Source organism: Theileria orientalis, chromosome 2 (genome assembly GCF_000740895.1).
Source record: "Theileria orientalis strain Shintoku DNA, chromosome 2, complete genome".
Lineage (NCBI taxonomy): Eukaryota > Apicomplexa > Aconoidasida > Piroplasmida > Theileriidae > Theileria > Theileria orientalis.
The window spans coordinates 611,156-635,548 of record NC_025261.1 but is presented as its reverse complement, the minus strand read 5'-3'; the positions used below and the strand labels follow the sequence as shown (position 1 = coordinate 635,548).

Sequence of the window (24,393 nt, the reverse complement as noted above, 5' to 3'; positions counted from 1 at the left end):
TTGAAATAAATTTGTAAAATAGATATTTATAGTATAATTGTGTTTGTAAAAACAAAATATGTTTATATGTACGGCCATACACTGTTGTTTCAAATAACCATAATAATATCGGTTAAAATTAATTTGATCGACTCGATTAACTTAGATTATGGAAAAAAAGGATTAATTTTAAAGGATATATTCAAATATAGAAGGAATCCAGAAAAAAATGGAGAAATAGAAAAATTAAAGGCAGATGAAGAATCCCATAAAAACAAATTTAACTCAAGTACTATAGAACCTGGAAGCAAGGAATCTCAGTTGGAAGATAAATTGTCGAGAGTTGAATTGGTTTTTGGGTCTTCAGGATTAAAACTGCTGAATCGGTCAAATGTGTTAGTGCTGGGAGCAAATGAACTATCATCGAAGATAATCACACACCTAATAAGATCTGGAGTGTCTTCTGTGACATTATGGGACTGCGATAAGAATCTGGCAAAGGTTAAATTGGAAGAAATAAGAATATTGAACCCAGACAGTAACATAAAGAGCACACACACGGACCCAGAGGAATACATAAAGAGCGGAGATTACTCAACAGTAATATTTGCAAATCGGCCAATAACAGAAGCAATAAAATATAATAATAAATTTCACAGAAAATGTAACTTTGTATACGCCTTTGCCACAGGAACCTACGGACTGGTAATAAACGATTTTGGAAAGCATGAAATAAGAGTAAAGTCGGATTACTCACACCAAGAACACACGTGTAAATTAGTATACTCGGGAAAAGAATCATGTTTGGAAGTAACAGGTTCGGATTTGCACGATTATAAAAGGAGTGACATGGTACAAGTAAAATACACACAGAAGCATAGTAAAAGTAAATTAAAAAATAAAAATAAAAGTGAGTTGAGTGATCGCAGTGTTGTAATTGACACGTATAAAATAGTGAATGTTGACAGAACTGATAAAAATACTGTAAGAATATGGATAGAAACGAGAAGGAAAAGGGCGCCAAAAAATATATTATCAGTAAAAAAAGTAGATGAAAAGATAGAAGTAAATTTTAGTAAAATTGAAGATTTATTGAGTAAATTGTTGGAAACGAGGAAGTTGAAGACACTACTAAGGTTGATATGTGATAGAGTGTTAAGGAACAGAGAGATTGACAAGCTGGTTATCAGCCCAAGCTGTAACAACAGATTAAACAATAGTAGTTTGTCAGTGTTGGCATCGTTTATGGCACTAAACAAAGCAAAATTATACAACTTGAAGGAAGACTTGGATTCTAGGAACTTTTATGATTTGACAAAGGAGGTGTATTCGACGGCAGACTGTGAAACAGTGAGCATTTTCAACGAGTTGAGGGACCTGAGGATACCAGCAATAACAACATTGATAGGTAAGCAATAAGTAGAGTTATGTAAATAATTATGTGTACAGTAAAAAGCAACTGCTTGAATAAGTATGTGTACATAAACATACTGATATGCATGAGAATATATGTATATGTGAAATTGTAAGTATGACGTGGGTATATACAAGTGTGTGTATAAAGACACAAAAAAACAACATTAGATATTTGGTGGATATCATTTGTTAATTTGAATGCAGGAGCCCTGGCTGCACAAGAAGCTATGAAGGGGATTACAAAGATGTTTACACCCGCTGATATGATCCTCGTTGACAGAAGTGATATATTTACATTAAGAAACAGTGAGTCAGCAGAATATAAAAAGAGTGCAGCAGCAAAAAATAACAGTTGCGAATTGAAAGAAAAAGCAAAAAAATCGATAGACGATGTAAATAGGAAATCGTTTTTGTTGATAGGAGCTGGAGCACTGGGTTGTGAGTACCTAAGGCTGTTAGCGGAGATGAAAGTACCGAGAGTAGCAGTGGTAGATAACGACATAGTGGAAACATCAAACCTCTCAAGACAGTCGCTATTCACGCAAAATGACATAGGAAGCTCAAAAGCAAAAACCGCAGTGAACAATTTAAAGTTGTTGCACGACACAGGACAATACGTAGGCTATGACATGTCGTTTACAGAGGGAGTATACGGATATTTTAAATCGCAACTAGGAGGAAGTGGAAGAAGAGGAAGTATGGTAAACGGTGATAAGAGAAGCGAACAAAAGAGTGAAATGGATAATTGGGTAGGAATTTCTGCCGTTGATAACATAGAGGGGAGATTGGCACTAGATGGGTTTTGCACACAAAACAGAATGCCACTGGTGGAATCAGGAATATATGGGATGCAGTGTAAGAAATAGCTGTAAATAGTGGTGGTATAATATCAGGTAGATAGATACGATTATTAGAAGCAATGGGGACAATAGGGGATCGGAAGTGGTGGTAACACCACAACCGTTAAACACACCCTAAAGAGAACACGATTAGATAGTAGTGATAATTAGTCACACCCAGGGTATATAAGCCCAATCATGGCAACGATGCAGGCAGCACGTCGATCACAGTGCCGTACGTGACGGAGTCGTTTTCAAGTTCAGTGTCAGGAGAGAGCTTCAAGGGCAAGAATAGCTGTTCAGTAAAGGGAGTCCCAGAAAACATCGACGACTGCATTTTCTATTCAATCGAGCTGTTCTCATGGCTGTTTAATGGGCAGAATGTGATGTTGAGAAACTTTTTAAGAGACCCGATAAGGGCAGTGGAGATGGCACTAGAGAGGGGATCAAATTATTTCTACACACTGTTGGGAGTGGTGAACGACTACCTGTTGATAATCAAAGAGCCGATGAGTAACCGACACGCTAAGCATATGCTAGCGTCAGAAAACGTGGAAATAAGAAAGTGGGCACTGAGAATGTACGAAAGGTACGTCGGCCACGAAACGGAGCACAAGAAAGTGCTGACAGAAACGCTGAGTAACCTGAAACTGAAATCACTGAAGGAGTTCTATCCATACTCTGGAAACAACGTAAATAAGTTGGACGGTAGGTCGTTTGATTGCAACAAGCTGAAGTCACTAATCAGTCAAGGCTTTAGCATGTTTGAATTCACCACGAACACGGACGGTACCAGCAACAACCACAGTAAAAGGCTGGATAGGAATTCCTTCTTCGCTGAATTAGATAGGTACATCAGTGCTGTTAAGAAAAGTACTACCGGCGGACGTAAAGATGAACTTTCAAAAATGTGTGTTAGCTCCGGTAGCAATGTTGTGTCAGATGAGAGTAGAGCCAAGCTAATGCTGTTGGAGGAAGGTTGTGAGGACTCTGTCAATTTTATATATCGAATGTCAAATGTGAGAGCCAATAAGTTTAAAATACCAGAGTCGGATAGAGTTAGCGTGGTGAAAAGAGCGAAAAACATAGTACCGGCAGTGTCAACATGCGTGTCAACAGCAGCGTCGCTTTCATTTCTGGAACTGTACAAGCTGGCACTGTTTTCAAGACTGGATTTGCATAAAAACCCGTCCGGTAGTACCGTTAACATCAGAATTGAGAAAACAAAGCATGAATGTGCGCCCTGCAATAGCGACGACGTCGGTGGCACTGAAGTTGTGCTGAACAGTAGAGTAACACTGCGGTACTTGGTGGAAAGGGACGAAATAGGTTTCTACAACAAGGCGAAAATGATATTCAAGATATACCCGCACGATTACGGAAAAGGTGAGAGCGAAACCAGGTATTTTAACAACTACTTCTTTAACACGGCAACACTCAAGTTCGTGTCAAATATCGCAAATAAGCCAGAAGTGTACACAATCAACAACGAAAAGTCAATTTTAAAAAGTTTATCACTATCATATTGGGATTACATCTACGTAGACGACCATAGCAAAAAGGTTGATAGAACCATTTCCATGTATGATGACTTTGACGATAACGTGAACGTCACCAGTACAAGTAACTGCACAAGTAACGGATCAAGTAACCGAATTAAGAGTAAAATAATAGGTCGTGTATTGCGGAATAAGATCCTGTCAAGCGTGTTTCTGAAGGAAAATGAGTTTTTTAAGAACATGCTCGATAACGAGGTAAAGAGTGACCACAATTTTATATACTTGTACGAGTTGGTCGATTTAATAGAGTACGTGTTCGACGTGAACGTGGACGCAATAACGTTCCAATCCGGCTACGTCATCGTGAACAATATGAACAGATCTAAGTTACTAAAGGATTTGCTGAGTGAGCGCCTGATGGCCAAAACACCAACTCCGAGTAGCAGAACGAGCAGTGCCAGTGGCACCAGCACATTGTCTCTCGATACACAGGGTGGAGATTTGATTTTGCACATTATCGCGAGGGACAAGGGGACAAACGAATCAATAGAGCTCCCAGACATTCAATATAGATTTTAACTACAGCATACATGTTATGCACTCGCTCTATTATGTATATTTACACACGTACTTGAGCATGCAAATGCCTGTATATGCTTAAGTATATATATACACACGCCAATGTATAAAATAATGCGTATAGGTTCATATAAGCACCAATACATACATGATCACATATACAATGAATATCCAGAAATATACACAATAATAAATACACATAAGTATAAAGTATGACGGAATAAAGGAATGTATGGTAACATATGTGCAAATATACATGATACTATATTAACTTTTTAGACTTGAAAAAGTGCCTGAAGTAGAAAATGTAACACATCGTGGAGAAGATCATAAAAACGCTGTTGGCTATGGCGAACCTAGCCAGCAGGTGGTATGTTTGAATGGCCCTCTCACTGGTCTTGTCAATGAAGGAGGCGCCGATGAGCTGAGCCTTGTGAAACGAGGAAAGCTCATCGAGAACGTTCTGAATCCTGGCGTCCACAGGATCGAGGTGTGTGCTTTTTGCGATAATAGAATAGTCACGGGCGTCAGCGCCGAACTTGATTGAAAAGTTCAAGTGGCCGCCAGAGTGAGGGGAGCGGACGCAAAAAATAACGGAAGGACCCTCGATGGAGGTGAAAGAGACCGAAACCTCGTTCTTTATGGTACCTTCGTTGTAAATGTACTTGCCGGCGCCCTCCTCAATGATGTAAGCAGCAAAGGCCTCCTCTTGTCTAAGATCAATAAAGTTGAAGGAAATGTGAACAAACATATCCTTGCCGACCAGCTCAGTCAAACAGAACTGTCTGTAAGGAGCAATATAAGTGGTCGCATCTATGTAAGCAGAAAGCGAATTTAAAATAAACCTGGCGAAAAGTAAGATAAATAAATTATACAAGTGAGGAAATGATAGTATATTCATGGCGGTGTTAAGAAAAAAAAATTGTGAAAGGCGAAAGAAGTAACAATTCCAAAATCAGAATTTAATCCATTATAAATAAATAAACATAAATATAAAATAACGGTGTAAATAATAAAACACAAAACATTGGTAGTAGCCAATGTGGTGTTAGAAAATTTTAAAAACAGCTTTAAGTAGGGAATTAGCAATAATGATTAATAAATTTTAATTGTAAACAATTTTATATTATATTTTATGCTGTTTAACCATTTTGTGTACAATATTCGCCAACTTTCTGCATAATACAATGTAACACCGTTATAAGTAAAATGGCAATTTTATAACTCTTTAATTACCATGATTCCAAGTCCCAAGAAACATCGTAAAATATCGCAATCAGATTCTACTCACACTGGTCTTTTGGAAGTGACTTCCAGGGAAAATCCGCTCTTGATTAATGGGTACAGTGTGCTCGATAAACAATACAAGGAAAACACAGTCCACAGCCAAATATGTGATACAATAAGAGAGAGCCTAGAAGGAATCTCGGATCCGTCGAAAATCAATGTTATGTTCCAAATAGGAAGGCTGATGAGCGTAGTCCAGTCGAAGAGTATATTCCTGCCAATAGAGAACGAAGCAGTGCTGGACTACGACTTCAACAAGGTTAAATTTGTACCCAACGTGTCAAAAAAGTGCATAGATCTACTCTACTTGAACGTGTTCGCAAGCAAGTCTAACTTTTCAAAGCTGGTCCCAAACTTTGATTACTTGGAAATAGAAGTGTTCCACTCTAAATCACTGAACGGAGGGTCATTTGAAGTAAAGAGTTCAGGATCAGAAGAAGCGCTGCACAACAAAAAACTGGATGGTATTAACCACTCAACTATATATAGGACGCCGTTTGACGTAAATGAGCCGTTAGACTTTAGTAGCATTGAGTCGTACATATACAACTATTTAAACAGCGTAATTGTATACAGACCGCAATCAGAATACCATTTCAAGGTGCAAACAAATTCAATAACATCTTTAAAAACGAGCTCGAGTATGAGAGATAACACACAAGGAGCAAGTAGCGATAGTAATAAAGATGGTGGGACGGAGTTTAAAAACATAGAAGCCTCAAACGTCAGTAAAATACTCTTTAGACACATTAGGACGTACAGGACGAGTAAAACGCCAAACTATAAGCTTATCAAGTTTAACTTGGAGGTAATAGACCAGTGGGACATACCAGTGAACGAGGAGCTGCTGAAGCTGAAAATAGAAGAAATGATGAGCGTGTTCTTTGAAGCCTTCATCTCCTCAAGCAGTTCAAGGAGATATTCGTTCCTTGATATTGAAAATTCAGAGGAGTCAAAGGTTAAAATCATACAGTTTTCGTCAAATTCGAGGACTACAGCGAGCAAAAGCTTCAATAATAATTCAGATACTGCCACTAATAATAAAGATTATGCCAGTAATATTAATACAAAAAACAGTAATATTAATACAAAAAACAGTAATACCAATGGCGTATCTAAAAATGCTAGCCAGGATAAAAATAATGAAGATAACAAGGAAATTGAAGCTAACGGCAGTAATTACGAGTCACAACTGTGTAAACAGTACAGAAGGCTGGTGAATTCGAAGCCGAACAGGTTTGAATTCATCATTACACTGTTGTCGTCAAACACACGAATGCTGCTAGATCTGTTTTCAAACCATGCAGGTTACCTGGGCTATACCCCTGGCGACACAGGGCACTCTAATACAGGGCCCTCACAAAATACAGCGAGAAACATGGGAGAAGATGCACTGGACATGAGTGACTTCTACCCGAACCTGTTTGGAGACACCTCAGAGTTCGCACAAATACACTACGACACCAGGAAGGTGGTGAGGCAGCAAGAGTCTGCGATCCAGGCGCTGAGAAAGTACAACAACCTGGTCAAGAGGCTGATGATCATGGTGTACATTAAGCAGAACGCAACAGTACTGGATTTGGCGTGCGGCCACGGACAGGACATAGACAAGTACGACGTGAAGAGAATCAAGAAGCTGATGGGAATCGACATCTCGCTGAGGGAGATCAACGAGGCGAGAAGAAGGTACTCGCAGAGGAAAAGAGTGCTCTCGTACACAGCAGAGTTCCACCACGGGAACCTGATGGACAGCAAAGTGTACTCAGTCTTCGTCAAAAACAAAAGGTTCGACGTGGTCTCAATACAGCTGGCAATCCACTACATCCTGGAGACGGAGGCGGGAGCAGAGTTCATCCTGAGGAAGGTGCACGAGATACTGAACGAGGGAGGGCTCTTCATAGGCTCCACAGTGTGCTGCGAACGGATATCACAGGAGCTGGCAATGAACCCACCAGTGCAAGGGGAAGAAAAAGGTAAACACGCATCTGATTAGGCAGTTAAACAGACAGCTAGAAAAGTAGCTACTGAGTAAAAAAGTAGGAATAGCTAGGTACAATTTAGGAACCAGATACAATGGAAGTCGAGAGATTGCGTAAAAATAGATAAAAAGTCACAAACATAACGGTGTGTAGAAAAAAGTTGGACCTTCGGGAATCCAATCTTCAAGGTAACAATGGAACAGAAGTCGATAGAAGCAATAAAAAACACTCAGGAAGGAGAAAACATGGACAGAAGTCACATAGGAGAGGTGCTTAACAGCACCTGGGGACTCAAGTACCACTTCTTCCTCATGGAATCCATAGACGAAGGGGAGTACATAGTGCCGTGGAAGGCGTTCGCGGAAATGTGCACGAAAATAGGGTTCAAACTAGTAGAATCACTGACGTTCCCAGAATACCTGGAAAAGTCGAGAAGATTGTTCGCGAAAAGGGCGCTGGAGCTGCCGCACAACGTGTACGAAAACGTCGAGAAGCACCTGGGCTCAGCGTCGAACTTCCAGCTGTCGAAAGAGCAGGAAAGAGCGTTCTCGCTGTACAAAATATTCGTCTTCGAAAAAATGAAGGCGAGAGATAAGCTGTACATCCAGGGTGTAAAAATTAAGAAGTAGGCCCCGAGGCCCACTACAAGCTAATGTTATAATAATAAATAGTGTATGCACATCGGTATTTTCAGTAACTAAAACCGGTTAGACTGTAATTTAGTTAAAAGAGAAATGATAAATAGAAGAAATAGCTCATCTAACGACTCAACAAGTTCGTTAGGGTCGAACGGGCAGCAGTGGACATATCTGCACGAAGAAGACGTGAAGGACAGCCTAATCAAGTTTAAATACGCATACCTGGAGACGCTGAACAAGCTCATCAAGTTCGACAAGCAGAAGATATTCAGGTTCCCAGTGGATACGAAGCTGGTGCCTGACTACACAAACTACATCAAGACGCCGATGGATTTCGAGACGATGCTGGCGAAAAACGAAGAAAATAAATACAAGGATGACATAAGAGTGTTCGAAGCGGACATATGGCTAATAATAAATAACTGCAAGACCTACAACTCGAGGGACACAATATTCTACGAAGCAGCAGTGAAATTGGAGGATTTCTACCTTAAGATCAAGCACATCCTGGAGAGAAAGCTAGGAACAATAATCAACCTCATAAACAGAAAGTATTTGTCCACGGCAAAGTCGAGGCAGAAGCAACTGCTTAGCGGATCAATGTCGCCCTCGGAGAGCGGAATGGTACCTTACCCGTACGCAGAAAAGAATTATAATCCCATGATGCAGCAGAGTCAATTTTTTAAGCCGAATCCAATGATGAGGCCCGCGGTGGCCAAAACAACCCCTGTGCCCAAAGCGTCGCCGATGATGAGGGCGAACGCACCGGCCAGGCCGACGCAGCCGCAACCAGAGCAGAATGACACGTCAAAGTCAGTTGCAAGGTCGAGTTCAACGAGTTCAGCAGGAGACAATCCGCCCCCAACGAGGCCTACGTACCCGAGGACAGGGCCGATCAAGCTGGAAACGGAGAGTGAAAGGCTGGAGTTCATCCAGTCAAGGCTGGAGCCGGTGAAGAGAAGGAAGCGGAAGCTTGACCAGAAGCGCATGGGAAACGGCCTGCTTAACTCGACAATGAACACAGTGCAAATAGCGCTGAGCGTGTCAGGGTTGACGAACGAGACGTTCGGAAAGCTGATGGCAAACTTTAACGGACTCCCGAGGCTGCTGAATTCGCTGGACGTCGCACAGCACCAGCTGCTGGTAAACCCACATTCGAGAAACATGTTCGGACCAAATTCAATAGCAAGGCTGCGGAGAATAATAAACAGCTTCGAGTGGAAGAGGAGCTTCGACTTCCCAATATCCATGGGAAAAAACACACTTTATCGCAAGATACAGCTGCTGATGGGCCGCTACAAGAGGGAAACGTACAAGAAAAGCGTCGAGTCCTTCATCGGCGAGGAGAACCTGGAGCTCATGAACGAGCTCTTCCCGAACCTGTCTGACATACTGGGCGACCTGTGCATACCACACCAAATGCTCTCAAACACGACGGAGTTTAAAAACTAGGACTCGAAGATAAAACCACACACGCACACACATTTATAAACACACGGATTTAGATAAACTTACACCTTTAAGCAAGAAAAGTATTTGGATTCCACAGTATAAAACAGAAGTAAAACGAGTTTAAATACGCGTAGGAATACCATATACAAGGTGGTAATGAAAACATGTAAATATGTAAAATAAAAAGATGTTCCACTCGATTCAACAAAAATTTTGCCAAACAAAAGCCGAATATTTGTAAGCCGTACTTCGTATAACTAAGAATAAGGGCTTTTAATCGTTTTTGAAGCTTTTAAATAACTAATATACATGTAAAGAACATATCGTCCCTGTTTAATTAACAATTCACCTAAGCTATAAAGTGTGTAGACATAATTCTCATATAGGTAGCAAACAATGGGAAAAGCAGTTTTTCAGGACAACACAGCACCGTATTAAGCCAACAAGACCAAAAATCTGTAAACCAGGCCATGAGATCACCCCCTGGCTGTTTGGGACCGTATTAAACAGTGCAGAGGTATCATCTGCTCCCCATACGCTACTCTATCCGGCCCAATTCGACCAGTAATATAGCCGATCTTCTATAATTTTAAGAATCCTATATAGATTTAAAATAAAATGATCTCTATTATTTATATTATTTCAATCATCTCAATTTCCATTGCCGCGGGAGCTCCTATCGACATCGCCGATGGGATCATTCCTATCGGACCCAAACTTGCAATCCGCCACGTCGTTTCGGCCATTGAAGGCGACGGTGCCATTGCGCCAAGACTGAGATTCGTCCACATTGCCCCAAAGGCACAACACATAGGCGCCTTTGCAGACGGAATTGGCTGTGCCAAACTCGGGCACGCAATCAAACTACACAGCCACATCAAAATTGATGAAGGTGAAATACTTGTAGAATTATTAGGTATATCGGATTGTAAAACATGGCACGCAGCCCTATTGGGGGTGTATCACCCTCTTGTTGACCACTTGATCCACAAGGCGTATGCCGGTATCAAGGACAAAGGAATCAGGATTGTTGACTCCATCGACGGGTTAATTGACATAATTCACGCCCAAATCGACGGAATTCACGCAAAATTGTTCGGTGCTTTAGTCAAAAAGGGACTGCCATCTCACATATTCACAATTAAGCTCCAAGCCAAACTGGAACACGCCCTTAAATTGTACTCATAGTAAACAGGCTTAGACAAAAGACTAAGTTTTGATTTGGACAGGTTCCGTTACAATTTTCATTAACGATTGTTAATTGGTTGTGATATTCACAATTTTGTAATGTGATACCAATATTTGATGTGCGTTATTTAAGAAGGAAAGTGTCTATATTTCAGTCATAAATGTGTCGTTAAATCCAAGATTGGGATTAAAGTGTTATTTAGAAGAAATAATTACTTTTTACAATTTATAAAATGAAAGTTATAATAATTGTTTACAATGTCGTTTGACACTATATGTATTATGAGTTAAATTTAGGGCCCGTTTCATGTATAATTCACAAATTAGTACACAAAATAAAGTATATTAAATTATCCCTGTACAATATTGTTTTTAATATATTTTATTTTAAAGATTGATATGTAACATATATGTACTGTAATATTCCATGAAAATAATATACATTAAAGTTCAAATAGAATAAAAATAAGACTCGTTCATCTTTTTATTAATTTTAAGTATACAACAAGAGCAAAATTAGCTTTCAATCAGAATCATTTAATAGCATTATCCCATATGAGAATATCAACTGTAGAATACACTGAAGTAATTTAGTAATGTAGTAATCAATAAATGGAATCAATGAAAAGAGATTGTTTTTATAAAATACAGGTACTTATACACATATATGAGTCTGTTTAACTCAAAAATGGCACATTTGACTATAATTCAGATTTAATTCACGACATCGCATTTTTAAAGGGATCACAATTCACGGAAATCTAGTAAGTTTTACACCATACTTCAACGCCCATTACACAATTATTATTTCTTGTTATAATTGTTAAATAGGTCCACAAACACACAAGAGATTAGAATCACTCAGGATCAAAAAGAATGTTTTAATGTACTCATGGAACATATTCAGAGCACTAATATATCTGCTGTTCTGTTCCAAAAAATATGCATACTCTGAGCAGACAGATGAACCTGTAAACTTCATTATAGAGCCTGTTCACCTTAACATCAACAGTAAATCGTCCAAACACGACTACCATTACAATAAAACAGGCAACACTGAAACGTACACTGCAAATAAAGGGTTCGGAATCGCATCAGTATATGTGTCGAGCACATGTTCCAGAAAAGTTAATACAATATGGAGCGCTATAACAAATAAAGAATACGCTAATAATGTAGTTTTAACGTCATACGATTACAAAAACATGAAAGATTTAAGAGTTTTTATGATAAATGGCCAGGAGAGAATGTACACAAGGAAGTACAATGAGCCATGGACTGAAGTAGACCTCTATAGAAAAATCTTCGTACATCTGATTATGGAAACTATGCACGACACGTATTCGTATAATACCAGCGGCAATAACAATTATAGGACGTTTGATGCAAAGTCACCCTTTCTATTTTGCAAAATCATTAACCTTAGCAGTCAAACCACTACAAAAAAACTATGGAATGCCACAAACGCTAACGAGTGTGCATATAAGGTTATAATCAACAATCCCGGAGTAGGCGAAAAGACGGACCAAATAACCATTTTTTCCTCAAACGGCAATATTAAGCACCTAGCATTAATAAACTTTAAGTGGGTTGAGATTTTCCCATGGATAGTGCTCAATATATCCCTTAGAGAGTCTATGTACGAGTATCAATATTGTAAACACGAAAACAACGTTGAATGCTACATACCTAATGGTAACTTTTTGTTCAAGGCGATTAGGGTGGTCGAGTCCCAAGGAATGAGAAATATGAATATTGAAATATGGAGAGGAATCAATAGCAAATTTTACTCGAGAATGGTATTTTACGCCAAGTCAGATAAAAAGAACAAGTATTTGGTCCTAATTCTCGCCACCAACGAGTTCATTGTATTCCACAGATCCCCAAAAAATAAAATATGGGCAGATCGTACTAACGACCCAGATATCATAAAGACTCTTAAAGGACTAGGAATTAATCTTGACAAGTTTATACAGACCAAAGAGGTAATCCGCAGAGACAAACTTAAACAGCGTAAACCTCCACGGGTGGATTTTGCAAAGTGGATGCAATCACTCCCATTTTTATCGCAGAAACCTGAAACAAAAGAGGAGCCAGCAGTTCCTGAACCATCCCCCTCACCTGAGCCAATTAAATTGATAGTGTTGGACATTGCTAAAATGTACGGCAACAGTGGCTATAAAATACACTATATACATAACAAGGTCATTTTTATAGCCGATAAAGCATACCTCTTCCTTAGAGTTCAAAAGGGCAACGAGTTAATATGGTCCTCCAAAGACGGTTATCATCCCTACCAAGTGGTTTACAAGGAAGTTGACGGCACGCCTGAGATAAAAGTTTACCTTCCCGACTTTAAACCGACTGATCCAACTCCGAATCCCTGATTTCAGTGTACAAAAATCGTAATTTCATCATTTTGTACTTTATATGTCTTATCAACACATTAAAAAGTTAAAACATATATTAAATAATACAAATTGATTCTAATTTAAAAATTATATGTAAATGTGTAAGTAAATAATATGGTAATCCGGCTATTCATTCATGTACGTAGAATAAACAATTGCAAAATTTAAACACATTTCAGATTATACTTGAAATACAGCAACTTTAGCAGGCAATAATGGATTATGTTAAATGTTAAGTGGTCAGATGTCCTATATATGACTACTTTAAGGTGATATATAAAAAGAACGCCCAATGGAATCACTAAGGAATGCCAGATTATGATAATAGTCAATTTCAAAATGAAGTCAATATCAAAAATTCTGTTAGCATACATTTTAATATACAAACTGGAAAACATTTCAACGTTCGATGACTCAGAGTACGTTGAACCATCAACACCCTTTTACACAAAGAAGCTGGCAACACTAAACCTCTATGACCGCAGAACAACTGCTCAAATACAATACACAAACGACATGGAAAGTAACGAGCACATATTCGTGCCAAAGGAGGGTTTTGAGATTTGGGAAGTGGTATTTGTGGGCCCTCAACTGAGTGAGTTCAACGAGAAGAACAGGTGGAGGTCGGAAAACTCTTCAACAACTGCGGTTAAGGTTGTAGAGAAGGCCACAGAGGCCAAAGATGTCCACGTGGAAATATACCTGAAAAATGGGAACACAATCTCGTTTTTCACCTACACGGTCAAAGAGCAAAAACAAGGCCGAGATTATATGATTAAAACCACAACCACCCACCAAAAAAACAAGACAAACAACGGCTACAAAATCGTAACAACCAGCAAATGCATAGTTGGCGTGGATGTACAATTTCAAAAAACCTTTTGGACATTTACGTTAACGTGTGCAATGGCTTGCATGTTCATAGTGACTTATGTGCTGTTCATGAATAAAAAACGCATAAAAAAACCAAAACACAAAAATAAAGAGTCAAACAAAGAAAAATAGACGAACTCCTGGTGAAAGACCAAAAAAGACCATGGATTCACTAAATGACTATATATGTTATACAGAAGAGTACACATTACATATATAAATCGTTTTAGCAATTTAAATGAAACTATCCATACCAAATTAATATTGACACTGGCCACATACAACAAATCTGAAAATACAACTGTAAATATTACTAATTATAGGGTCATCATGGAATCATATAGGGTATACCTTTGTGTAATACGCATCCATTAGACCACTAAAATACTTACACATTATTCTCAATTTGAATTAATATATACAACAAGAGTATAATCAATAGTTTATGATGTAAATATAACAAATATAACCCATAAAAAGTACATATAACATTGAAACTAAAGCGGTATTTTACACATGTTTTCACAATAGGCAGATTCAAGGAATCTGTCCTGATCAAATTGATTATAATGTCCAGAATGACAACAGAGTTTACACGATTGTGTCAAACAGCTTTTGTCCTAAAATACACATTTACCAATATAAAATGCAATAAGTACAATGAGTAGTACTCAAAATCTTATTGAAACAGATAAAGATAGCCTGTGTTATAACAATCGATACTATTAACTACTGATGTTATTATCTGCGTATAATGAGTAACGTACCCCCTTGCAGTGGTCAAACCCGGGACCCTGGAATGAAGTGCACGACCCCAAGTATACATTGAACCGTTTTACATTTGAGCTGAACACGAGATTGTTCTTGGTACAACTGTTAATACAATTTAGAGTCTCCTGGTCACCAAGTAGCCTCGCATGGTGACCACAACAGTGAGCACAAAAATGCGATAAACACTCAGCCTTTTTATCCTTACTGACGAGATTACAGAACTTCTTCCTCTGAATGAGATTGACGGTCAAGCAGGGCTTCCAGGAGCTTGAAAGACTCATAAAGTTTGTGCTTATCTCCTTCGGTTTTTCAGAAGAAACATGTACATTGTCGAAGTAACAGGAGTCACAGGCCAACGACTTGAGCCCTATGCCATTATCCATCAGAGGACCAGAAGTTTTCCCACCACCGCCATGATCGACACCATGGTGCTCTTCCACTTCTTCTGAACCCATCGGATTCGACTGAGCGTAGTGGCCACTGTCAAATGATACTGAGGCTGTGACTGAATAGTCGAACGACGACAAAATGCCCTTCAGAATAAAGTTGTGTCCCACATCGACCTTTGCCCTGGCCTTGATGTGGTCCTGGCCAATCTCAATTTCAATCACATTCCACTTTGAAATTGCCAATTGTGCTTTTTCCTTTGCCAGCACCTTAACAGCACCCTCCTTCACCTGCCTAATTTTAAACTCCTGAACGTTCATCTCCACCAGAAACATGTTCTTTTCATCCCTGTAGTGCAGTACTGCTCCCACCGTTCCCGCTTCACACTGTGGAAGCGCCCTGAATCTCAGAAATCCGGTGTTGCCTGAAAAAATATGTCGTCAATCATATTGGTGTCACTACCGCTAGCTATTAGCGTCTGCACTATCCAAATAAGATTTATCTAATCAATACAGTAGCGATCATTCTTCAGTATTGCCAATGAGCCTATATCCAGCGGATCAAAGCTCGGTTTAACTTGGTGTATTACTTTATGCTCTCCATTGAACAGGTTCTACAGAATTGTCAATTATGCCACTCTAATTACCTCGTACGACCACGACGTCTTCGTTGAATACTGTGGATTGACGATGAGATAGTTATTGTGCAAACTGCCCGTGAACGTTTCCGAGTAGTTGCAACACTTAATGTGACTCAGCCTCTGCATCCTCAGAGGCGACTCCACGTGCTTTACTTCTTTGTTTTTAATATTAATCTTGTCAAAGTGGAAAGATGAGTTCGATCCGCAGGAGAAAAGCCCAAAGTAGCCGTACAAGAAGCTCGTGTCAATGACTCTGAATATCTGCTGGTTGTTGCAGTACACGCTTATGTAGTAGTACTCGCAAATGATCCTCACGTTGTACCACTTGTCCTTTTCGTACCCCTCGTCGGGGTTCGTCAAAAGGACCTGCGCGACTCCGTCCTCCACCTTTACCAGCTGCTTATTCGAGTCCGCGAAGTTCATTCTGAACAGGTAGAAGTTGAACTTGTCGTGGGCTCTGAAGGCTATGCCCATGGAGCCGGCCCCGCTGGCCATGACGTCGAACGACGAGTCGAAGTCGAAGTACTTGAAATGGTTAATGAAGGCGTACGATCCCTCGGCCACCAGTTCCGAGTCCAAATCCCCACTCTGCACTACATACGCCTGCCTACCGTCCAGAGGCGTGTTGGAATACCCCCAGTTACTCTTCCCACTCGTCATGGCCGAGTCATAGACGCTGAACGTCTTGCTGAAGTGCATAGTGGCATAGTCCAGCACGAAGTCCGAGGCCACGTCCACATTCTTACCATTCTCATCTTCGAGTAGATTCGAGTAAAGTGTGCGTTTCGAGTCCAAAGCATCGTATACGTTCTCCACTCCCGATGCTAGCAGCCCACCCCTGTCGAACCTACACAACAAGTATTACCATTTCATCATCAACTTTACGATTACCGATGATTTACTTTATTAACTAATGCTTCCTCAATGGCCTAACTATTACTTACAGTGATGTTATCGACTCATTCTGCTTATTGTGTATTGGCTCCAGAGACCTAAGGCGCTTCTTCGCCTGGGAGACCACTACTGCGATCTGCTCAATTACGTTTGTCACCGTCTTGTTGTCCACTCCATAAAGTGAGTCCATGGTGTCAATTACCTTATTTGCGTACTTCATGGTGTTAGGGTCAAATTTACTATCAACGTCCACCATACCACTGACGCTAATCGTGTTCACGTCGTTGACATTACTAGTACCAGCGTCCAGTTTTACACCTGCATTACCATCAATGCTATTATTACTAGTGACTACAGTGGCACTACTATTAGCTACACTGCCAACAGGTGTTGCTATTTGTAAAAATGACCCTTGTGTTTCAACAATTGGGCACCTTTTTTCCAAGGGCAGTATTCTTATGCTATATTTACAATCTGGCCCATTGTGCTCCAAACTCTGATCTGTTTCTTCAGAGCCCTTTTCTTCCATAGGATCCTCCTTAATTATGTCCTTCAGGCCGTGCCATGACTTGTTATAGTACATACTTTGTATTCCATTCTGCTTACTACCCTCGTAGTACTTCATGCCACTCTCCACTGATACCACAAACGTGCCTTTGGATGCTATCACTCCTGAGTGAATTGCTGCCGGGCATATCGCACTGCGATCACTGTACAGTCCATCCTTCCCATAGACAAACAGGTCACTCTTTTCAGAGCAATCCTCCACACATCTGACCAAAATGTTAGTGTTGAGCGACCCATACAGCTTCTTCGATTTCCCGAACACGTCACCACAATTCAATTCTATTGGCGTTGCGATTTCATCAGTTTTATTCGTAGAGCAGACAATTGCTGATATTTCCGACGTTTCCATGTCGAACTTTTCAAGTTCCGAGGTTGCCATGGACAATCCCATGGCGTTCATGTGCAAGTCCTCCAACTCCTCATTATTAATGTTATCGTCAATGCCCACGACACTATCGGGAGAGGCCGTGATGGCTCCGCTATCATCGTTGTGGATCGCACCCTTACGAACACCAGTATTCTTTTGGCCAGCACTGGAACTATTACCAACATTATCGCTAGACTTTGTGCCACTCGTTTCGTTACCCTTATCACTGTTAGTATCAGTTCCAGCACCGATAACGCCAGCATTGCCACCACTGTTGGTAGTATTGTGAGCACCACCACTTGCACTAAGACTCCCATTGCCTGGTAGTGGGAGCGATATGAACGAGAAAATATTCATGAAGTCTCTGAACTTGTTGTCCGATCCGAACCTGTATGCTAGCGGTATATATGACTCCAACTTCTTGTCAAAACCCATTATGTGGATCGCCTTCTTTATTTCGTCAATCTGGTGCTTCGACTTAATCACAAAGGGCTCCAAACCGTAAGATGCACACTGGAACCTCAGGGACTGCGGCGTTCTAATGCTGTTGAGGGACTGCACTGAACTGCTCAACCCGTTCGCGATGGACGCGCTGTTGACTCCGTTCCAGACAAAGATGGATGACTGCGAGTCCATATCACAGTATACCCTCAGTGGCTGTTTTGAACACGGCGGCTGGATCCAGTAGAATCCGGACCTCTCCTTCTGCCTGATGAAGTAACAATCTTCTGCTGGGTTGTTCCTGTTCTCGCCCAGCGTCGAAAGGTCACTCTGCAACACTTCCTCCATGCTACATTTACACGTCGTGAACGTCTTCCACAGCGACAGCTCCTTCTTAACTATCGAGTCTATGTGACTGTCGTAGTCGTGCTTTTCATCCATGCAGCTCGCCGACTCTTCTAGGGCCTCCTTGAGCCTGTTCATCTCATCCGAAACGTCCGCTATCACTGCGTGGAGGTCATTTTCCATGCTTGTGATCTTGCGCGACAGCATCGGTTCGAAGGCGCTCACGTAGGACACGAAGTACTTGTCCCTGGCGTCGCCGCTATTTGCCGCCGCCCTGCAATCACCCACCACTGTTATCAGGTTGCTCGACAACACCGAGAGGTCCCTGATCCCATACACGTACCCACCGGAGACCACTCCGTGCAAATAGTGTGGCCTCATCATCACAACTCTAAGTTGACGGAAGTCCGTGCCTGGGAACGCGTCCGTCGTCGTGTGCGATGCGTTGGATAGGTTTACTGCGATTTGCTTAAACGTTATGTTGTCCGAGCTCGCCTCGATTGCGTAGCTCAGTGGCTGATACTCCCAGTCAATCACCACTCTCGACGCGTGCACCGCCTTACCTATTATCAACAATTATTTCCTCCTTTTACTTACCAAAGTCTATCGTCATTGTTGCCACGTGCTGCCCATCATCTGGAAACAACAGTGATGCCCAGTACGTTTTCTCATCCTGGTCCACTGCAAACTTTTCTTCGTGCCCATCACTACTTCCTGACGATACCACCTTCAGCTCCGGGCCGTATTTTTCAACCAAATTGCCCATCCCAGCCACATTTGAGTTATCGTCCTGCTGAGTAAGACACAGGTTATTCCCACTTTTTAGTGAAATTTGCGCGTTGCCCACGAACTCCCAAGTACACGATTCGTCAGTGCAATCGTCCAATATCACTGGGCCATCTACCAAATCATTAGCAACACACAAACTAATAATTTAAACAACACTATCAACTGTATCACTAATAGTAATTACGTTTTGAAGATTCCACGGTGGTCAAGCACTTCGGCGGATACGTGACTGCACTCACTATTTGGTGACGTGAATTCTGAATCCACAGCTCCTAAAGCACAAATCCACATACGCGTTTATTATTTATATATTACTTCGTGCACGTTTTACATCTGCATTCCCTAACTCTTACACCAATAATTAATTTAATACTATGAATAACTCACTCTGCCGTCGGCTGCTGCGATTGCGTTTACGCACAAGTCCAACACGACTCTCGGCTGATTTTCCGTATTCCCTTCCTCCAATTGTAAACACATCTCTCCGTCTTTCGACGAAATCCCTGACTTAAGCATAAACATAGGGTTCCCGTATCCGACCAGGTGTATGTGTCGAATTCCGAAATACGTATTTATTGCTCCTCTGAGAGTCAATCTCACATATTTTGTTTCATAAGGCGCATCTAACTTAAAATTCTCCTTATATGAGCCTAAAATTAAGTCAATGTGTAAGTAAATTACGTTTGTTTTCAAACGTCGGCCTGAACGGCATCACAACATTAAAATCATCTCCCGTGAGTGAAAACGAGATCTCAACCTCCTGAAACCAGTATTAAATCTACTTATTACCTTAGGTGCATATTCCCAGAAAATGTTTATCTGCGATATGAGCGCTTTCTCGTACAATTCTCCCGTCCAAGACACTACATGTTCATTATTCGTATCGACTTACCAAAATCTGTGTCGTTGTGTTGACCTTCGCTCGACCAATATGACGAGCCTATTTGAAAGGCTCTATTAGGCCCGTGCTTTTCAAAATCGTTATTTGCTGCGATAAATACTGAGGTCGCCTTTGCGTCTCTGAATGTGTAAAATTCGTTTGCGTTTCTACAAACTACCGCTCTAACACTTATGAAAATCAAAGCATTTACTACAAAGTTTACATTCATTTCAAATATTATACATAAATGTTCCTAGTTTCTCCGAAAAAACGACATCCGTGTGTGATGTGTAGGGTTAGGCGTAATATAAATCAACAAAATACTAATTACTATACTACATTAAACAATTACAACTTTCTTTTCAGCTTATTCCCTTTAAATCTTTGGTCCAGGAGCAAAATTGTGTTATCCCTAATCCAATTAATACACTTTCTTCACTTACCTATTTATGACCTGTATTAGCTTCAAGTGCCTTAAAATGGCTATTTTTGCCATTCCTATATCAAAAATTTTTATAAACACATTATAATATCTCTCGATAAGTCACAAATACCAGTATTTTTAACATCAAAGTGTCTATTCATTACCTGTTTGTCCGTATAATTTAATTCCTTGACTCGATATATCATTTATCTTAACAGGAACACATCTAAATATTCATTATTAATCTTCTTTCACGTCAATTTCAAACCATATATCTATTAATCAACACTTTTACTATTATGCTTAATTAATCATGCTAACTGTTGTCTGAGCAACTAACCTATTATGTTTTACTGCGTGATTGTGTAAATATTCTAACAATTCATTTATATGCTGCAACGTCGCTCTTCTCTTCACAAGATTTGGAACTGAGTCGAACTTAGCTTCATCAACCTAAAGTGTTATTGTCATCAGTTGCCATTGATGGCTAATTCAATACCGGAATGAACTCGATTGTGTTTATTTCCTCCTCCTTCTTCTCAACAACCTTATTTCTAAACAACGGTTAGTAAACAATCAATTACCAATCTACATCCTATTACTATCAATCTTAACTGTCAATATCACCAACCTTTTGAATGAGATAGTGAAGTCTCTATCCTCCGTTTCAAAGTACTCATTTGATATTGCAATCAACTTCTTGGCCAAATCAACAACTTCCTTGTTCACAACACATTCCACTTCCTATCCATTTTATCTACATTAACAACCCACCTCTAGTTGACTCAATGAATCCAATACTTTAACTTGAGATTTAATCAACTGAACGACTTCCTTTTTATATGCATATATCTCCTAGTAAACATGTTTTACAAATACCAGATGAATAATAAACATAAATATCTATAAAGCGATTTAATACTTTGAATGATTCGTTTAACTTGTTTATTTTATTCTGTGTGCTTTGAAAGTTGGTAAAAATATCAAAAATATCGACATCGTACACACAACTAAGCTCATTCTTTATCTTCTCCTCAACCAGATTCAAATCATTTTCCATTAATTCAAACTATAAGTACCATTAATAGGTAAACGTACGTAAATCTATGTGTTTATGTGAATTATTTACCTTTTTTTGTATTTGTGCGATGGAATCTTCAAAATCGTACGAAAGACCATTCATTTTCACATATCAGTTTTTTCAACAATTTCAACTAAAAACATATTCATCTTTCTCTCTATACCTTTTATTCACATGTTTATTTTTATAATTTAACATATAAGAACAGTCAGGGCACACACGAACTTTAACCATTGCCTAAATCGCGTTAAACTGAAAAATCAAACCTGCTTCTTCACGTCATGTTCAACATAATTAAATAAAACCTCATAACTCGACAAGTTTGAGGTTTCTTGGCACGAAATGTTTGCGCAAATACTTTCACATTTGCCCTCGACGACTTCCTTTGCCGATCTCCACCTCAAAGCCACCTAACACATGTTAAAAACCAGACAAACTCACATCTCCAGTCTTGTACCTGGATAAATCGCAAACAACATATTCTTTAAAGAGCGTTTCGTGGTAATTGGATACCAAGTTAGATTCCCATGATTGGTCGTTCTGAAGAATTCATTTTCATTACATAGAATACCTGATCGTTTAAAAACGTATAATGCTTCTTCAAGATATCATAATCAGTAATTTTCTTATTTACCATTGAAATTCATCACTAATTGTGAACTGATGTGTGGCACAAAAATGTGAATCATTATGAATATATATGTGTTTATTATAAAATATGAATATACCTTGACATTTTATATTTAAAAATGGTAAATTACGTAGATAGGACCGGTTTTTTTATGAGCCAAGTAAATCAGAGTTCTAACGTAAATTCGTCTCCAGAACAGAAAACGGCAGAAAACACACAGCTCAACGCGGATGCAGACCTGATTTATAAAGAGCTCGCAAAAGCACAGTCTAAACTATCCGAATTATCGCAATTGGCCAAAAAGAGAAGCCTCTACGTGGACAACACAAGCTTAATAGAGAATTTAACTTCTGAAATTAAATCAATAATAACATACACATCAAACTCAATAGATTCCTTTGAAAAACGCGCAAACACATACAAATTCAGAAACAATGACTCCAAGAAGCATTACAATAACATCATCTCACAGCTCAGAAACGAGATAGTTGAAATAACTAAGAGTTTCAAAGAGACGCTACATCACAGAGCACAAGTGATGCTGGAGCAGGAGAACAGGAGGAAGCTCTACTCGAACACGGAACTGTACAACCAAAGCTGGGGAGGAAACAGGCAGAGATTCATGCTACAGCAAGATGTTGAGGCGGAGCAGCTGGACCTAGAAAGGTTTGACGGTAGCAACACAAGTAGTTAATATGCCCAACCATAGAGCATTGCCAATTACGTTGGTTTACGCACGCATAGTTAGATAAATTAACGACCTTTGTTTAGCGGCATCACGGTCAAACCGTCCAGTTCGGTGATATCAGACGCACGCGCAGAGGCCCTTGCAAATGTGCAACGCGCCATCGGCGACCTAACTCAGATTTTTCAAAAGGTCACCACGTACGTGGTCCAGCAGGACGAAATGATAAACCGCATCGACTTCGACACTGAAGTTTCCCTCAGCAATGTGAAAACAGGTACGAATTACAATTTTAGCTACTGTTGCAGTACTGTCAACACCAACGTCGTTGGTGGTCCCATTACCAAAGCAATCATCATCACACTGTTAATGGCAATTTATTAGCTAAAAACGAGCTCATGAAGTACTACCGGAGAATTTCATCCAATCGTGGCCTAGTGATCAAGGTACCCCTGCGACTATCATAACCTCTTTTGCAGATTATTCTCCTCGTGGCTGTGTTGGTCGCTATGTACATAATCTTCGTATTGTAACATACTAATATCACCTAAAGATTGGTCACATGGTCTCTGTATATGCACAACTATACGCAATAACACAAAAAACAACCATACATATACTTAACAGACTTAAGTAGCGGTGAATCAAGGGTAATAGGCTGTAAAATACTGTGAATCGTAGTAAATTAGACTATGGAGGGAGCAGATGCGGATATTTTTGGCCACAATTCGGCGCACTCCTTAGCGACGGGACCAGTGATTGCGGATCCCTTCATCTCCCCCTTAGGGTTAACTATAACGCCTGCGTTGTCCTCGAAGTATATGAAGTAGCCCTCCCTGCGCCTCCAGGCCTTTCTCTGACGAACAATGACAGCAGGGAGAACCTTCTTCCTCAGGTCGGGTTTACCCTTCTTGACGGTAGCCAAAACCATGTCGCCCACAGAGGCGGAAGGAAGTCTATTCAAACAGGCTCCGAATCCCTACAAAGAAAATAAGAACCTAGGACGTACCTTTACGGCAATAAGATACAAATTTTTACCGCCGCTGTTATCGCAGCAGTTAATAAGGGCCCCTACGGGCAAACCGAGAGTGACGCGAAGCTTGTTGCCTCCGGAACCTCCACGGCCTAAAAGGGAATGAGCTACATATGCAAAAATACCTCTCTTCATCTTCAACGATTAAAAATACCAAGCTTGAATGAAATAAAGGAGCAAATAAAATTATAAATGTGGTGTGAAAACAAACAATAGGAGAACAATTGTTATAAATATGAGATCAGTGGAATCATGGGGGTAAGATGATAGCAAGGAATCATACATTTATTTAATAATCTAATTATGTAAACACCAAAA

General features: G+C 40.0%; 11 protein-coding genes across 11 annotated transcripts; 7 read left to right on the top strand and 4 right to left on the bottom strand.

Annotated features, from left to right (window-relative positions):
• Positions 1-66: 66 nt before the first annotated feature.
• On the top strand, positions 67-4,312 carry TOT_020000314 (uncharacterized protein; the record flags this gene model as incomplete). The annotated part of the gene is made up of 6 exons (XM_009692053.1): positions 67-1,387; positions 1,564-1,725; positions 1,762-2,250; positions 2,297-2,357; positions 2,452-4,172; positions 4,233-4,312. The coding sequence occupies 6 exons, from the start codon at positions 67-69 to the stop codon at positions 4,310-4,312; spliced, it is 3,834 nt and encodes a 1,277-aa protein (XP_009690348.1).
• Positions 4,313-4,574: 262 nt separating this feature from the next.
• TOT_020000313 (cargo protein) lies at positions 4,575-5,213 on the bottom strand (the record flags this gene model as incomplete). The annotated part of the gene is made up of 1 exon (XM_009692052.1): positions 4,575-5,213. The coding sequence occupies one exon, from the start codon at positions 5,211-5,213 to the stop codon at positions 4,575-4,577; it is 639 nt and encodes a 212-aa protein (XP_009690347.1).
• A 336-nt stretch (positions 5,214-5,549) lies between these two features.
• TOT_020000312 (uncharacterized protein) lies at positions 5,550-8,207 on the top strand (the record flags this gene model as incomplete). Its single annotated transcript, XM_009692051.1, has 5 exons — positions 5,550-6,240; positions 6,316-6,557; positions 6,732-6,906; positions 6,952-7,572; positions 7,732-8,207. The coding sequence occupies 5 exons, from the start codon at positions 5,550-5,552 to the stop codon at positions 8,205-8,207; spliced, it is 2,205 nt and encodes a 734-aa protein (XP_009690346.1).
• Positions 8,208-8,312: 105 nt separating this feature from the next.
• Positions 8,313-9,668, top strand: TOT_020000311 (Bromodomain-containing protein 1; the record flags this gene model as incomplete). The annotated part of the gene is made up of 2 exons (XM_009692050.1): positions 8,313-8,851; positions 9,056-9,668. The coding sequence occupies 2 exons, from the start codon at positions 8,313-8,315 to the stop codon at positions 9,666-9,668; spliced, it is 1,152 nt and encodes a 383-aa protein (XP_009690345.1).
• A 618-nt stretch (positions 9,669-10,286) lies between these two features.
• TOT_020000310 (conserved hypothetical protein) lies at positions 10,287-10,856 on the top strand (the record flags this gene model as incomplete). The annotated part of the gene is made up of 1 exon (XM_009692049.1): positions 10,287-10,856. The coding sequence occupies one exon, from the start codon at positions 10,287-10,289 to the stop codon at positions 10,854-10,856; it is 570 nt and encodes a 189-aa protein (XP_009690344.1).
• A 612-nt stretch (positions 10,857-11,468) lies between these two features.
• TOT_020000309 (conserved hypothetical protein) lies at positions 11,469-13,243 on the top strand (the record flags this gene model as incomplete). Its single annotated transcript, XM_009692048.1, has 2 exons — positions 11,469-11,490; positions 11,688-13,243. 2 exons carry the CDS (start codon positions 11,469-11,471, stop codon positions 13,241-13,243), a joined length of 1,578 nt encoding a protein of 525 aa, XP_009690343.1.
• A 363-nt stretch (positions 13,244-13,606) lies between these two features.
• TOT_020000308 (conserved hypothetical protein) lies at positions 13,607-14,272 on the top strand (the record flags this gene model as incomplete). The annotated part of the gene is made up of 1 exon (XM_009692047.1): positions 13,607-14,272. The coding sequence occupies one exon, from the start codon at positions 13,607-13,609 to the stop codon at positions 14,270-14,272; it is 666 nt and encodes a 221-aa protein (XP_009690342.1).
• A 365-nt stretch (positions 14,273-14,637) lies between these two features.
• On the bottom strand, positions 14,638-20,450 carry TOT_020000307 (uncharacterized protein; the record flags this gene model as incomplete). Its single annotated transcript, XM_009692046.1, has 13 exons — positions 14,638-14,760; positions 14,908-15,278; positions 15,363-15,722; positions 15,812-15,911; positions 15,945-16,785; positions 16,883-18,286; positions 18,323-19,115; positions 19,150-19,452; positions 19,526-19,613; positions 19,729-19,991; positions 20,023-20,101; positions 20,131-20,204; positions 20,234-20,450. 13 exons carry the CDS (start codon positions 20,448-20,450, stop codon positions 14,638-14,640), a joined length of 5,016 nt encoding a protein of 1,671 aa, XP_009690341.1.
• Positions 20,451-20,569: 119 nt separating this feature from the next.
• TOT_020000306 (predicted protein) lies at positions 20,570-22,363 on the bottom strand (the record flags this gene model as incomplete). Its single annotated transcript, XM_009692045.1, has 11 exons — positions 20,570-20,633; positions 20,665-20,719; positions 20,810-20,871; positions 20,986-21,098; positions 21,145-21,199; positions 21,277-21,389; positions 21,420-21,500; positions 21,568-21,714; positions 21,993-22,136; positions 22,168-22,266; positions 22,298-22,363. The coding sequence occupies 11 exons, from the start codon at positions 22,361-22,363 to the stop codon at positions 20,570-20,572; spliced, it is 999 nt and encodes a 332-aa protein (XP_009690340.1).
• Positions 22,364-22,475: 112 nt separating this feature from the next.
• On the top strand, positions 22,476-23,575 carry TOT_020000305 (syntaxin 5; the record flags this gene model as incomplete). The annotated part of the gene is made up of 4 exons (XM_009692044.1): positions 22,476-23,023; positions 23,129-23,319; positions 23,427-23,488; positions 23,522-23,575. 4 exons carry the CDS (start codon positions 22,476-22,478, stop codon positions 23,573-23,575), a joined length of 855 nt encoding a protein of 284 aa, XP_009690339.1.
• A 152-nt stretch (positions 23,576-23,727) lies between these two features.
• TOT_020000304 (ribosomal protein L23) lies at positions 23,728-24,210 on the bottom strand (the record flags this gene model as incomplete). Its single annotated transcript, XM_009692043.1, has 3 exons — positions 23,728-24,021; positions 24,052-24,167; positions 24,201-24,210. 3 exons carry the CDS (start codon positions 24,208-24,210, stop codon positions 23,728-23,730), a joined length of 420 nt encoding a protein of 139 aa, XP_009690338.1.
• Between the last annotated feature and the right edge of the window lie 183 nt (positions 24,211-24,393).